Source organism: Acinonyx jubatus, chromosome B4 (assembly GCF_027475565.1).
Source record: "Acinonyx jubatus isolate Ajub_Pintada_27869175 chromosome B4, VMU_Ajub_asm_v1.0, whole genome shotgun sequence".
Lineage (NCBI taxonomy): Eukaryota > Metazoa > Chordata > Mammalia > Carnivora > Felidae > Acinonyx > Acinonyx jubatus.
Genome location: NC_069387.1, coordinates 98543007 through 98556710, shown reverse-complemented (window position 1 = coordinate 98556710; position 13704 = coordinate 98543007). Strand labels below are relative to the sequence as shown.

At 43.1% G+C, this 13704-nt stretch overlaps 1 protein-coding gene across 2 annotated transcripts in view; it reads left to right on the top strand.

The window, feature by feature from the left end:
* E2F7 (E2F transcription factor 7) overlaps nucleotides 1-11819 on the top strand; it is a 39941-nt gene extending 28122 nt beyond the window's left edge. The window contains exons 8-13 of one of the 2 annotated variants that reach the window (XM_015063647.3): nucleotides 119-304; nucleotides 789-861; nucleotides 3592-4093; nucleotides 5461-5716; nucleotides 7178-7599; nucleotides 8897-11818. In XM_015063647.3, the coding sequence (XP_014919133.1) occupies nucleotides 119-304; nucleotides 789-861; nucleotides 3592-4093; nucleotides 5461-5716; nucleotides 7178-7599; nucleotides 8897-9067 (1610 nt within the window). In that variant the 3' untranslated portion in view covers nucleotides 9068-11818. Of the gene's footprint in view, nucleotides 1-118; nucleotides 305-788; nucleotides 862-3591; nucleotides 4094-5460; nucleotides 5717-7177; nucleotides 7600-8896 lie in introns of both variants that reach the window. The other variant, XM_027071196.2, reaches the window with a different exon arrangement.
* The last annotated feature ends 1885 nt before the right edge of the window (nucleotides 11820-13704 follow it).

The window sequence follows — 13704 nt, the reverse complement described above, 5'->3', positions numbered from 1 at the left end:
TTAATTTATAGGATAGCTCCATTACAATTACAGGCTCCCAAAGCTATATTCTAAAAAGGCTAAAATTATCCTGAATTATAGCTATATAACAACACTACCAATTCTCTCATTTATTTAGATGAAGAACTAGTGGATGTTTCTGCATCTGTCTTACCAGAATTGAAAAGAGAAACATATGGCCAGATTCAAGTCTGTGCAAAACAGAGGCTGGCTCGACATGGTTCTTTTAACACAGTTCAGGCTTCTGAGAGGATCCAGAGGAAAGTGAACTCAGAGCCCAGCAGCCCTTATAGAGAAGAACAAGGTATATGCCTTTTCTTATTCCGTGGACTCCGTCAGCTGTCATGTAACAGTCACCCTACCCAGGCATTTTAAAATGAGCTGACTCTAGGCCATGCCCTTTTTTTCACTTACCTGAAGTAAAAGGATGGTTGAGGGCAAAAGAGTTGCTGACTTCACAGGGAATGAACATGGCTCCGTGCCTGAAATTCATCCTAGTCAGCCATGAAGATCCACTGGTTTGCCAACTGGGTCTGTTTGATGCATCTCAGACATTCATCAGGTTTACAAAGCAACACTTGTTTTCTTTGTTTTGTTTCTAATTATTGATGAGACCTGAACTCCCCACTAATAGCTAGCTTCTGGAAATTTCTCTCTTTGAATCAAAACCAGAACAGATTTGAGATAATCTTATAATCCCTGAGCTGTGAATAATGAATCCTACTATATATAATTGGTGTGTGTAAGTCTCTTGCCATATTTTGTTAGAGTTTTAATTTCCTTTTTAGGATCAGGTGGCTACTCCTTAGAAATTGGAAGTCTGGCAGCTGTTTACCGACAGAAAATAGAAGACAGTTCACAGTAAGTAGTTTTTAAAAACTCTGAGTGTATTCTTTTCTATTTTCTGGTGTTAACTTTGAACACATTGAAATGCAACCCATCAAAAGGTAAATTTAGCAGTCTTCCTCAGAAGTCAGCCATTTGTTTATTAAGAATTTTCTGGGGTGCCTGGGTGGCTCAGTTGGTTGTGCGTCTGACTTTGGCTCAGGTCATGATCCCACAGTTTGTGAGTTCAAGCCCCATAGCAGGTTCTCTGCTGTCAGCACAGAGCCCACTTTCAGATCCTCTGTCCCCTCTCACTCTGCCTCTCCTCTACTCACACACACACACACACACACACTCTTTCTCTCTCTGAAAAATAAATAAATACTTAAAAAAAAAAAAAGAATTTTCTGTTTCCCCTTTGTGCCTAACACTGTTCTGGATATAGCATCAAGGACACAAAAGTAGGAAGAATGGATTCCCTATGCTAATGAAAGCTTATGGGAAAAAATAAAAACAAATACACTGAGAAAAGACAATCCACTACTAACATGGCACTGAGGACTGAAGATTGGAGCTCCAGGAGTCATTTTGTCATTACCATAGATAACTTTGTTTATGAACCACCAGATCTTGTTCCAAAAGTTTTATATATATTAACTCATCTAATCATAACAAACGTTTGAGGTGGGTACTGTTTTTTCTTCATTTTACAGAAAGGAAATGGAAACCCAAAGAGGTTAAATAACTTGCCCAAAGTCACAGTGCTGATTCAAACCCAGGATTCAAACCCAGACTCTTTGATTCAAATTTTGGGTCTGATTTTGAAGAAAATCACGTATTATCAGAAGAAGCAGAGGAAGTGCTAATGAGGGAATGAGAGTGGTTTTTAAGGACAAATTTGGGAAGAAACAGATTATGATGTGGGGTCAGGGAGTACCGGGACATTAAGCTGATTAGTTTAGCTGTAATGATTTGTCCAAATAGGATAGTAAAGGGAAACATCATTCGTAAAAAGAACTTGGGGTGTTGGAGGTGAATAGGTCAGGTTGGCAAAGAGCTTTGAAAGCCAGGTGGAAGAGTTTGGGTTTATGAGACAGACAATAATGAACTATGTAGACTCCATGGAGAACAGCACTCTGGCCGCTTTTATTAAGCAGGTGGGATTCAGCACCTGCAGCCTTTCTGCTGTGTCATGGTGCAGATCTGAGCTGTGTCAGCTGCAGACGGAAGAGTAGAAATCAGTGTAAGAAGGTGAGTGAGCAAGACTCACCGAAGTAGAGAGACATCACAAAGAACACCTGGATCTCAGACGGTGGTGCTGTTGTTGGTGGAGGTAGACAGGTTGAGGATGGATGACCAGAGGGAGGACGGTGAGTGATAGACTCAGCATGGCCATGTTGAGCTTCTCACAGCCAAGTAGTAGTGATCACTCAGGCTGTGGTCGGACAGATACACTCACCTCTGCAGCCCGGTGCCCTCCATTTTAACTTCAGCACACAGACAACAAGACTGGGCAAAATAGGTCCTACTGATTAGTTCTTAAAAGAGTCCTTTTTTTTAACGTTTATTTATTTTTGAGACAGAGAGAGACAGAGCATGAATGGGGGAGGGTCAGAGAGAGGGAGACACAGAATCTGAAACAGGCTCCAGGCTCTGAGCAGTCAGCACAGAGCCCGACACGGGGCTCGAACTCACATACCGCGAGATCGTGACCTGAGCCGAAGTCAGACGCTTAACCGACTGAGCCACCCAGGCGCCCCTCTTAGAGGAGTCTTAAAAGGATTTTCTTCACCTGTTTCCAAAAATAGACTAGAAATATAAATGTTTTTTAATATTTAGACATTTTTCCATAGAAAACGCCCAGACATTGTTTATAATCTCATATGTTAAATGGGGGTTAATTTTTCATGTGTTCTGCCTAAAAATTGTGATACTGAACAGAACGGGACAAGAATGGCAGAAAATAATTTAGTAGGTAACTTTATTTCCTCACTGCCCAGTTCATTTATGTCACAGTGGATTTTAAACAAACCAGATGTATCCTTTAAATGAAACTCTGATCTGGGGGCACCTAGGTGGCTAAAGTCAGTTAGGCGTCCGACTCTTGATATCGGCTCAGGTCACCATCTCGCAGTTTGTGACATCAAGCCCTGCATTGGGCTCTGTTATGTCAGTGCAGAGCCTGCTTGGGATTCTCTCTGCCCCTCTCCTTCTCTCTCTCTCTCTCTCTTTCCCTCTCAAAATAAACAAACTTTAAAAAAATAAATGAAAATAAAAAATAATAAATAAATGAATAAACTCTGGTCCAGTCTTTGCTATCTACCCAGAATGTCATACAGTGCCTAGTGTGAGGCCCAGCTTCATCACGTTAGAGCTGGGTGACCCTCAGTAGGCTGATGAGCCTCTGAGCTTCAGTCTCATAAACGGGTGGCAGAGAGCTATCATTATCATAATTATGTAAAACAATTATAATATTATGCTAACTGATAACTATTAGATATAGAAGAAGCAGGGGAGGAGCCAGTCTGAGCTCTAACCGGAGATCCCTCAAAGGCGGCCCTCCCAATCCCTAACCATCTATCCACGTTACATGGGCCCCTGCCTCTGGGATTAGCTAATAGGTGCTCAAGGGGCACACTTCAGTAGCAGCATGAGCAGCATTATCTCATTTCTGCTTTGGTACATCTCTCTGGAGGAAGGCAAAGAATCAGGAGCTGGTGGAACACGATAACTTGTTGAGACCCATTATGTTTCTTTTCATTTCAGGGGAAAGGCCTTTGCCGGTAAGAGAGTGATGCCTCCGTCAAGCAGCCTGGACCCTGTTGCTCCTTCCCCTACCCTGTCTGCTGACTCAGAATATCGTGTTAATCCTTTAGCGCACCAAGTATTTTCTGTGGCCCAAACGGACCTGCAGTCCTTCTCCATGCAGAATGGTCTGAATGCACAAGCGGGTGTCTCACCGTCTTCTGCCGCCTCAGACGGGGAAACGCCAAAGCCAGCCCTGCTGACCGGCCAGCCCTTGGTGTACGTGCCCTCCACCTCACTGTTCATGCTGTATGGGAACCTACAGGAGGGACCGTCCCCAGGGTCAGGCTCAGGGTCGGAGAGGGACGGTGGAAGCTTGGAGGTCACAGCATCAGAGCAGTCACCCACACCCTCAGTTCAGAAGCGCCTGGGTGAGGAGAGGAAGCCTCAAGAGGAGGAGCCAGCCACTAAAAGACAGAGCAGGGACTATGATGACAGCCCTCTAGCCCTTGTCATGCCCAAGGTAAGGGAGTTTGGGGAGGGAGGGACATGTTTAGTGACATCCCGTTAACCCAGAATTCCTTCCCAGTAAAGATACACAGATACTAATAAGCTACTGAGTCTGGAATGGAAGGTATTTTGTGTATCACTTGTATAACTAAGCCTGGGACTGGCTCTCCCATAGTCTTGCCATAAAGTAGTACCATAAGAAAAGCGATTTGGGGGGCGCCTGGGTGGCTCAGTCAGTTAAGCATCCAACTCTTGACTTTGGCTCAGGTCATGATCTCAGGGTTCGTGGGATCAAGCCCCACGTCAGGCTCTGTGCTGAACATGGATCCCGCTTAAATTCTCTCCCTCTCTCTCTGCCTCACTCCTCCCCCCAGCGCATGCATGCATGCACACAGACTCACTCAAAAAATTTTAAAAAACAAGTGCTTTCTATAAAGCTCCTGCTTTGCATAAAATGCTAAACGATATATGAAAAATAGAAAAGAAAGACCCATAATCCTTCCACATAGAGGCAATCACCGTTAACATGATTGTAGATCTCCTCCCTTTTTCTATACTTTCTGGGTTTGTTTTTGGTTTTTTTTGTTGTTGTTGTTGTTTTCAAACAAGTTGAGATCACTGAAATAGCCACCGTAATCCAGGAGGCACCAGAGTCTCAGAGTCAGGAATACAGGTGCTATTTGGCTTTTAGTGTCTGTGTCTGTTCTCATCCCTGTTCAGAGATCCTGTTTCCCCAGCTACAAAGTGAAGGGAGCAAAAATGTGAGCTGTTCGTATCTCTCACAAAGTAGCCCTCGAAGGTTAATGAGATATGACCAGTAAAACACTGTGAGAGCAGAAGCACGGTCATGACAGCAGTCCATGGTGGGTCAGCCAGACTCATAGAGATCAGTACCTTAGTTACGACCCCTTCTCTTTTATTCCTCCCTCTCGCCAGAGTGAATTGTTCTAATTGTGTATATAGCCTGGGGTTGCATAACAGCAGGGAAGACTGACTGGGGTATGTCTTAGGTAACCAAGACTGGCTTTGGGCCCATCCTGCCGTTCATACTGGGCCACTAAAAGATGCATCCACACTCTGGATGCGTTAGCAGCTCAGAAATTTACTTCATAGTGTAAATACCATGGCCAGTTTTTCATTATTAAAACTCCATCATTTCTGTGCTTCAGAATCCTAAACCTCCAGGAGCACATGACATGTCCTTGATTTTCACACCATTCCTAGAAGTGTGACCGAAACAACTCACATACACGATGCAGTATGGCACATGGCGATCTCTGACCTTTCTGCTTATGTCTTAGCTATTTTGAGAAGGCTGTTCTTGAAATGTACTACTGGGATTTTTACGTGCCTTTCTGGTTCCTGCTTGGTTGTGCTTAGAAACCCTCAGATTCCACAGACATCGCTTCTCCCAAGACCCTGGGTCCCGGAGGATCTGCGCCCCTCGAAGACATTCACATGGAGAGTCAACTCTCTGCTGCAGAACAGGCTTCGGGAAAGGCTTCAGCAAACTGCTGCGTTTCTTCCGAGTGGGGAAATTCTTCAAGAGATGCAGAGGTTGAAAAGTCTTCAAAAGAAAATGAAAGCACCAAAGAGCCCTCTTTGCTGCAGTATCTTTATGTACAGTCGCCAGCCGGTAAGGGATGTCACCCTGTCTTAGGGCCCCTTGGGGTAGTCAGATCATGAATTAGATTTTTAAATTTTCGTCCACGTCACCTGACCGAAGTAGCCCATTAGTGATGCTGTGTACAGCCTCTGAGCCATTTTACTCTAAACCGCTTGTTTCCTCCCTCTGTGAACCAAAGGCAAAGGCTGTCTTCGTTTTCACCAATTGGAAGGATACTAGGAAAATAATTAGGGCAAGTGAGTTTTTTGTTAATGCGTTGAACTTCATTTGCTAAAAAAGCACAATTCAAAAGATCATTCTGTTTTTATAATTCAGCTGAATCTGGCATTGGTTCAGTTTACTGAACAACATGAACCTCATGGCCACTATGTGCAGCTAGCCTGCCGATGTCTCGCATATCTGGAGGTACTGAGCATTCACTGTGGTCGAGGGCCAGGTCTGGAGACAGAGGGCTGGACATCAAAGCCACTTACGGTCTTCATGAAGTATTCAGCCATCCTCACCAGTAAAGCAGCACTAACCATGGCTGCTATGCCATGGGGGTGCTCTCAAAATTGAACTACATTTTATAAGATAATACATCCGAAGCACTTCGATAATAGGACCTGACAGAAAGACTCAAGTGCTGTTAGTATTTCAAAATAAAGCTGAAACATAATAGATACCTAATTTTTAAGATATGCACCATGTACGTAAAGCTGCTCTCAATGCAAAGAGACTTTAACTGATTTTCCTCAGCTTTCCATTCACTTCACAGGTTAGGCAGGTGTTTTTTTATTGTTCTCTTATCTAGAAAATGTTCTTTATTCCACTAGCAAATATTTTTTGAGGGTCTGACATAAGCATGATACTCAGTGGTGCAGATACATTGATGAACAAGAAACAGACTTGGTTCCTGCCGAATGAAAATGACAGCCCAGCACAGGGATTATTAGCTTTTTCTAGGCCAAGGACCCACTGACACTTTGGTAAAGCCTGTAGATTCCTCTTCACAATGTTTACAAATGCTTAAAATTATTAAATACATAGGATTATAAGGGGAAGCCAATTGTACCAAAACAAAAAATAATTTTTACTAGTGACAAAGTCAAGGTGCTATTAATACTGTCGGATTTGTTGCCTAGGATCCAAGTTGAGGGAAATATAAATTTGCTAGAAGTTTGTAAGAATAAAGATAACAATTTTTCCATCCAAGTTCATTTTCCTCCTCGACGTGGAACTCACATTAACTGACCCTCTCAGTAGCCCTGGGCATCTACCACATTGTCACACAGATGGTTATGGGATCTCATTCGTGGCCATTGCTGAGGAGACGCAGTGCAGGGTGGGGAGAACACGGGAAGGGGGTTGGCTGGTCAGGCAGAATCCATTCTTTGTGGGTTCTTTCTCATTTGGAAGCGCCGTGCGGGATGTGAGCTGGAATGGTATCTTCCTGTTATGTTGACTTACCTTGTTCTGCTTCTGTTTCAGGATTAAATGGTTTCAATGTGCTCTTATCTGGCAGTCAGACCCCCCATCCTGTGGGGCCACCTTCAGGTCAGCTGCCATCACTCAGCATTCCTTGCATGGTCTTACCATCCCCGACGCTGGGCACTTTTCCTGTTCTCTATTCTCCCACAATGCCCAGGCCAATTTCCTCTGCCCCTGGTGCTATCCCAAATGTGGGACCTGTGAATTTTGGCTTGCCTGGCCTCGGATCAACGGCTCATCTTCTCATCGGTCCTGCAAACATGGTTAATCCAAAATCATCGACACTCTCCTCCGCAGACCCTCAGCTTCAGTGTCCAGGCTCACTCAACCTGAGCCCTGTGATGTCAAGATCACACAACACCATCCAGCCTGAATCCCCCATGTATGGGGGGCATCCAGTCTCTGTAGTAAAATTACAGCAGGTGAGTCCTAAAGTGAGCCCAGGAAGGTCATCACTCTGTGATGGGGTCTGCCTGCCTTTAATTAGCTTTAAGTCACATGACTGTAGGACGGAGGCTCTAGGTCAAGGTCTTCCTAGCTTCCACTGTAGACCCAGAGTTATCTGCTTATTTTATAAAGCATGGAGATATTAAGGCAGGAAATGCTGTGCCTTAAAGACAGAAATATTTTTAGTTGTCAATCTGTTCCTTAAAATTAGAGGGACTTATTTGAGTGATGGTTCAGGGGGGATTTGTGAGGAATGCTGAATAGTCAGATGATTTCTCCAGGCTTTCATTTCAGTAGATCAATAAAGGAGACCACCCTGAATTTTCGTTGTACAGCTATAGAAATAATCGAGAGAAACAGAAGTCTAGATACTAACACAAAGATTCTTAACATCTGTCATTTCTTAAAATGCAGTGTTTAGGAGACAGGAGATACATATAATGTATACAAATGTACACATAAGACTATTATAATCGATATAAATTCATCAATACCCTATGTCCCCCTAAACTCCCATTTGTAGCAGTCAGTAAGTATGTGTTGATTTCCTCTTATGCCTTAGGCATTGTTCAGAGTGGTTACTTTTCTCTCACAGAGGAAGAGTTATGCTGTGGCCAAAAATATTTTAGACAAGTCTGTCAGAGGCTGACAAGGGTTGCTAGACATTGAAATAAACAGTTTCTAAAGGTGATTATAATGTAATAACATGCTTTCTGATCACCAGTTATGTGCCAGGCACTGATCCAGGCAGTAAAGATATGCCAGTAAACAGGATAAAGGCCCCTGTCCTTTGAGGGAACATTAAGGAGATCAACGTTTAACACAAGAGGATACATATTAGCAAGTAAATAAAAAGCGGCGAAACAGATGCAGATACTTGCTGTTTGCCCAGTGTGGTCTAAAAGGTGCTTGATAAACATGATCTTGTTTAATTCGTGCAGTTCTGTGAAGTCGTCACTTTTGTCATCCCCGTTGTATGGATGAAAACATTGAGGGACACATGGGTTAAGTAATTTGCCCAAGGTCACACAGCTGGTTGCGCCAGTGGCACCCTTCTAACCTGTTTGCTAGGCTGCCTTTCTGCACACGAAATAACAAAGTTAATTTCAGTTGTAAGTGCTGGGAAGGTCAACCCAGATGAGTGTGACAGAAAAGTGCAAAGGAGAGAACGCTTACACGAAGATCACAATGACGCAGGCCAGGACAGGGTTTACTTAGTTCAGAGATCGAGGACAGTTTGGACCTCACTGCTGTTTTTATTTGCTTTTTCAGTCACCGGTTCCAGTGACCCCCAAGAGCATCCGACGCACACATCGTGAGACATTTTTCAAGACGCCTGGCAGCCTAGGAGACCCGGTCCTTAGGAGAAGAGAGAGGAATCCGTCACGAAACACCAGCTCGGCACAGAGGAGACTCGAAATCCCCAGCAGCGGGGCTGACTAACCCCACGCCTCACCAGGCGGGGGCGGGATCAAACCACCTGAACTTCCCTGTCGCAGGTGATGCCCTGACGCTGGATGCAAAACGGAACGCAAGCCGTCCGGTCTTCGGCACACGTCCTTCCTCTGTCTTTCACCCACTGGTTCTGGTTACCTGCCCATCATCACGGATCCTCTGTTTTCCGGAAAGTAATTGTTACTAATTGTGCATTCAGTACCAGTTAGAGTCCAGACTCTGTGCGTGGTGTCACAGTGAAAGCACCGACTGACTTCTGTGGTTTTGATTCAAGAATCCTCTTATTGCTGGAAGTAGATCTGAACAGGCTACTGGAGCCTTGTGGTTTTTCTGCTGGGGGAAGGGGGAGCTGTCTAGCACTTAACCAGGGTGAGCGTTCTGGGCATGTATTTCCCCTCACCCTGACTATGGATCTGTGGTGAGAGAAACTTCCTTTCTGCAGTTTCAAAAAGCTACTGCTTCCTTAGGCTTCACCAGGAAGCCAACTCCAGTTGTGAATCCTATGGTATTATTTATTTTGTTCCTGAAATGGGATTTAGTGCAAAAAGTTTACAACTACAGCAAAACACATGTTTTTTCAGGGTATGACGACTTGAATGTTTATACTTTTTTCCTATGATTTGCCCTGCACTTACTTCACAACCTGCTAATAATGTGGATAAATGTATATGCATGACAGAATGTCAAGACCAAAATAACTGTGAATGGCACACCTTGCTGTACTGAACTGTGCTAACCCTGTCTGGGCGCGAGAACCAAGAGGGATGCCAGCAGCCTGAGAGCTGACCCGTGTGAACCGTGAGGTGTTTACTGTTCATTTGTAAAAATCCTACCATGTGCAGTTCCCTTCACTCTGTGCCCCGTGGGTGTTTTATTTAAATGTTAACCGTAGAGTATCAGGTTTGGAGGCCTTCAAAGAATCGCTGTTTATTGAATAAATCAGGATGGTAGCAAGTGATTATATGGAAAATTGGAACCTGGATGGGACCTTGTGGTAGAATTCTGAAGAGCTAATGATGTGGAACTTGATAGAGGAAGATAGGTGATCGTTTTATTTTTTCTTTTGCTTTTTTTCTTTATTATTGGAAGGGTAAGAGGGAAAATGGACACATTATGTTGAGCATCCAAGAGTATGCAAACCAGTTATTTTTCAGAGTTTTTCTGAAAAATACAAGTGGTGAGTGCAGGGATTTCATTGTGCTAACATGAATACTATTCTGGAAACAATTATGCAATACTCGTTTGTTAAACCATATTGCTTTAGGATTTCATCAAGTAGCCAAACTAGCTCTTTTATTCCTAGATTTTTTGATATGTACCTCATTCTTGTCTCTTCCAGTAAGTGGCTTCCTCCCTCCCTTCCTTCCTTTTTCCCTTTCTTTTTTAAGCTTCTGTCTTAGATATAGAATCTTGGTGTAGGGTTCTATTTTATTATTTTTGGACCCAATAAAATGTTCTATGAAATAAAAATATTAATTTAAGAGACTCTGGGAGTCTGAGCAAAGTAGCTTTATATTAACTACAGGATAATATTAGCCTTATTACCCCACGAGATTTTTGAAAACTTGAGGTAGATAGCCAGATTAAATAAATTTGTTATTATATAAAATTTTTATCAACACTAAACTTATAAAGTTTACAACATGGCATTTTTTTCTTTTTTACAATCTTTGCTAGCATTAAATGGATAAAATTATGGTTCTAATCATCCACAATTTCCTGGTAATGATTACCCTGAGCTAATATGAGCTAATACTTGTTTTATACTTTTACTGAAACAAATAAAAATATGCCCTTTTCAGGACACACAGCATCTATATCTGCACAGGGTACATGCATTTTTAAATATACCATACTTAAGAACGTCCACAAAAATATTTTCACTTGAGAGGTCTACATTTGGAAGACATCCCAATCTGATTTTCCCCTCACTGTTTTTGGATGTTCGCCACTTATTAAACTTCTTTGCTATCCCTTTTTTTTAATTATTATTCTGTTCACATGATGACCATAAAAACCTCAGAGAGTTCACGGTTCTTGAGGGGTGTTAAGGAGCAACCAACCCCCTAAATGAGAATATTAAGACTCTGTGACCATATTCAGCAATAGAAAACTGAGAACTAATCCCTTTTGTATCCGGGACACACTTTTTCATGTGGCTTCGTGATACAGAAAAAAAATAAAATGATGCGGTGGTGGTGTCTGTCAGGAGAACGTATGTTCCTTACAGAGCAACTGATGAAAATGGACTGCTAAGCTAGACTTGGGTATTTGGAGAAGCGGAAAAGCAATGGCAATCTTGAGTCTATCGTTGTATTACTTAGTAAAAGAAATAATTGTTGGGGACCCTGCTAAGGACACGCAGCTGTGAGTAGGCACTGAGGGAAGGTGTGTGCCCTACACTGTCCAGGGTTTGTGAAACCCTTTCATTCTGGTACAAGAGTTGGGAGAACTTTTATACTTGAATCTACCTACCAAGTTTACATTGCTCAATTCTTTGGTAAGGTGCTATTTCTGTATTTAAGTAACTTTTTTTTTTTTCAACGTAAAGCTGCTTTCAGCTAATCTTATTGCACTGCTAGTTTTGTGTAGGTATTAATTTTATTGCTGCTTACTGCTTTTGTTTTCATCCTATTTAGCTCTGCTCTTTTTTCTAACGGCTATATTATCTATAGCTGTCTGCTTAGAACTTTCCTATATGTAAACTGATTTGTTTTTCTTTTAGAAAAATATTAAACTTGATAAAATAGCAATAAAAATTAATTCATTTAATGAGATGTTGGTTGTATTTGCTCGTGGGCTGTGTGTACCAATTTCAGCAAAACTGTTCATTGTCACAGCTCAGCTAACCAAGCCCTCATAAAACCCAAATCGGATCTTTTTTTTTTTTTTTTTTAACGTTTATTTTTGAGACAGAGAGAGACAGAGTATGAATGGGGAAGGGGCAGAGAGAGAGGGAGACACAGAATCAGAAGCAGGCTCCAGGCTCCGAGCCATCAGCCTGGAGCCCGACGCGGGGCTCGAACTCATGGACCGCGAGATCGTGACCTGAGTCAAAGTCGGATGCTTAACCGACTGAGCCACCCAGGCGCCCCTAAATCGGATCTTTTGATTGAGACTTCCCGGTAGTTCCCAAACACCAAACCTTAATATGTCAGAATTACACAGGAGCTTGAGAGGATAGGACTATGCTCTTGAGCCTCTGATTTCTACAGTCAGAATCTCCATAGGTTTGGAGCTTCCAGATGATCCTGATGCCTATCCACTTAAAAGAAGCTCAGGTGAATGCAATGCAGACCACTTCCCCAACTTCTCATGAAATCTGCAAGGTTAAATGCCTCTCATTCCAGCAAATGCCTACCTTGAGTTCAAAGCCAAATTCCATTGTTAACCCTCACTTTCAAATTAACCTCCAAACAGACCTAATCTGATTTTCTCTACTTTGTTAGCTCTCCAGTCATTTATGTCACGTTACTGTCAGTCCCCCCACCCCTGCTAAATTGTAGGGTCCTGGGGAAAGCGGCATGGAAACCCCAGTATCGAGCCCAGTCTTGGTACTCAGAAGGCCCGAAATGGTGAAGGGAGGAACCACAGGACCCCGCCCAACAGAGCTGGCCCCTTTGCCAGCACTGTTAGAGTCAGCTCCTGCCTCTCTTATTTTACTGTGGCCTCTTCCTTCCAACACACCACTTCCTGTCCCAGTCTCTAGCCTTCCTTCTCACAAGGCACATACATACAGTTGACTCTTGAACAACATGAGGTTTAAGGGGTGCCTGCCCCCGTGCAGTAAAAAATCCAGCGTAACTTTTGACTCCCCAAAAACTTAACTATTAACGGCCTACTGTTGCCCAGAAGCTTTACCAATAACATAACACATATTTTATATAGGTACTGTGCATTGTATTCTTACAATAAAGCTAGAGAAAAGAAGAAAATCCATTTAAATGGACCTGCACAGTTCAAACCCATGTTATTCATAGCTGTATAACACAGGATTAAGCATGTTTCTACACATACACCAGGATTAGTTAGGATTTTAGTAGCATATATTTAGCGGTATATTATGTTATAATGGGGTCGTGCTGTATTGTAGGCACCTACCAATATCTTCTCCCTACAAGCCTCCCCTTTTTGTCTTTCACGGGGTAAGTGCAGTGAACAAGCAGGACTCATGAGGTAGTCCTGAAGGCGATTTTGTCTTGTCTCCCCGCACTCCTTTGAAGCCTGGTCAACCGGGGTAACCCATCTGCCCCTGTTATGAACATCAGGTCAGGTGCTGTGACTTCTCTGGTTACCGCCAATAACAGAAGTTCTACAGCCATTTTAAGTTACAAAGACAGTCTCAATTTATGCAGGTGAACATTTAAAACTTCTGCCCCTGGGGCTCAAGACGAACAAGGAAGGCGTGGATCTTTGTTCCTACTGAGCATTTCCCCTTCCTCAACGTGCTTACCTAGATTACTAACCCTGGCAAGATCAAAGCGTGCGAACATTTGCCTGAACTGCCTGCAATGCAGGCAGTACGTTTTCCTGCAGCTGCTATTCTCCCGCAGTCTCTGGTTTTCCTGCAGTCCGTTCCACAGGCGCTCGTGGGCGGGATTTAGAACAGTCCAGGGCTGCCTCTA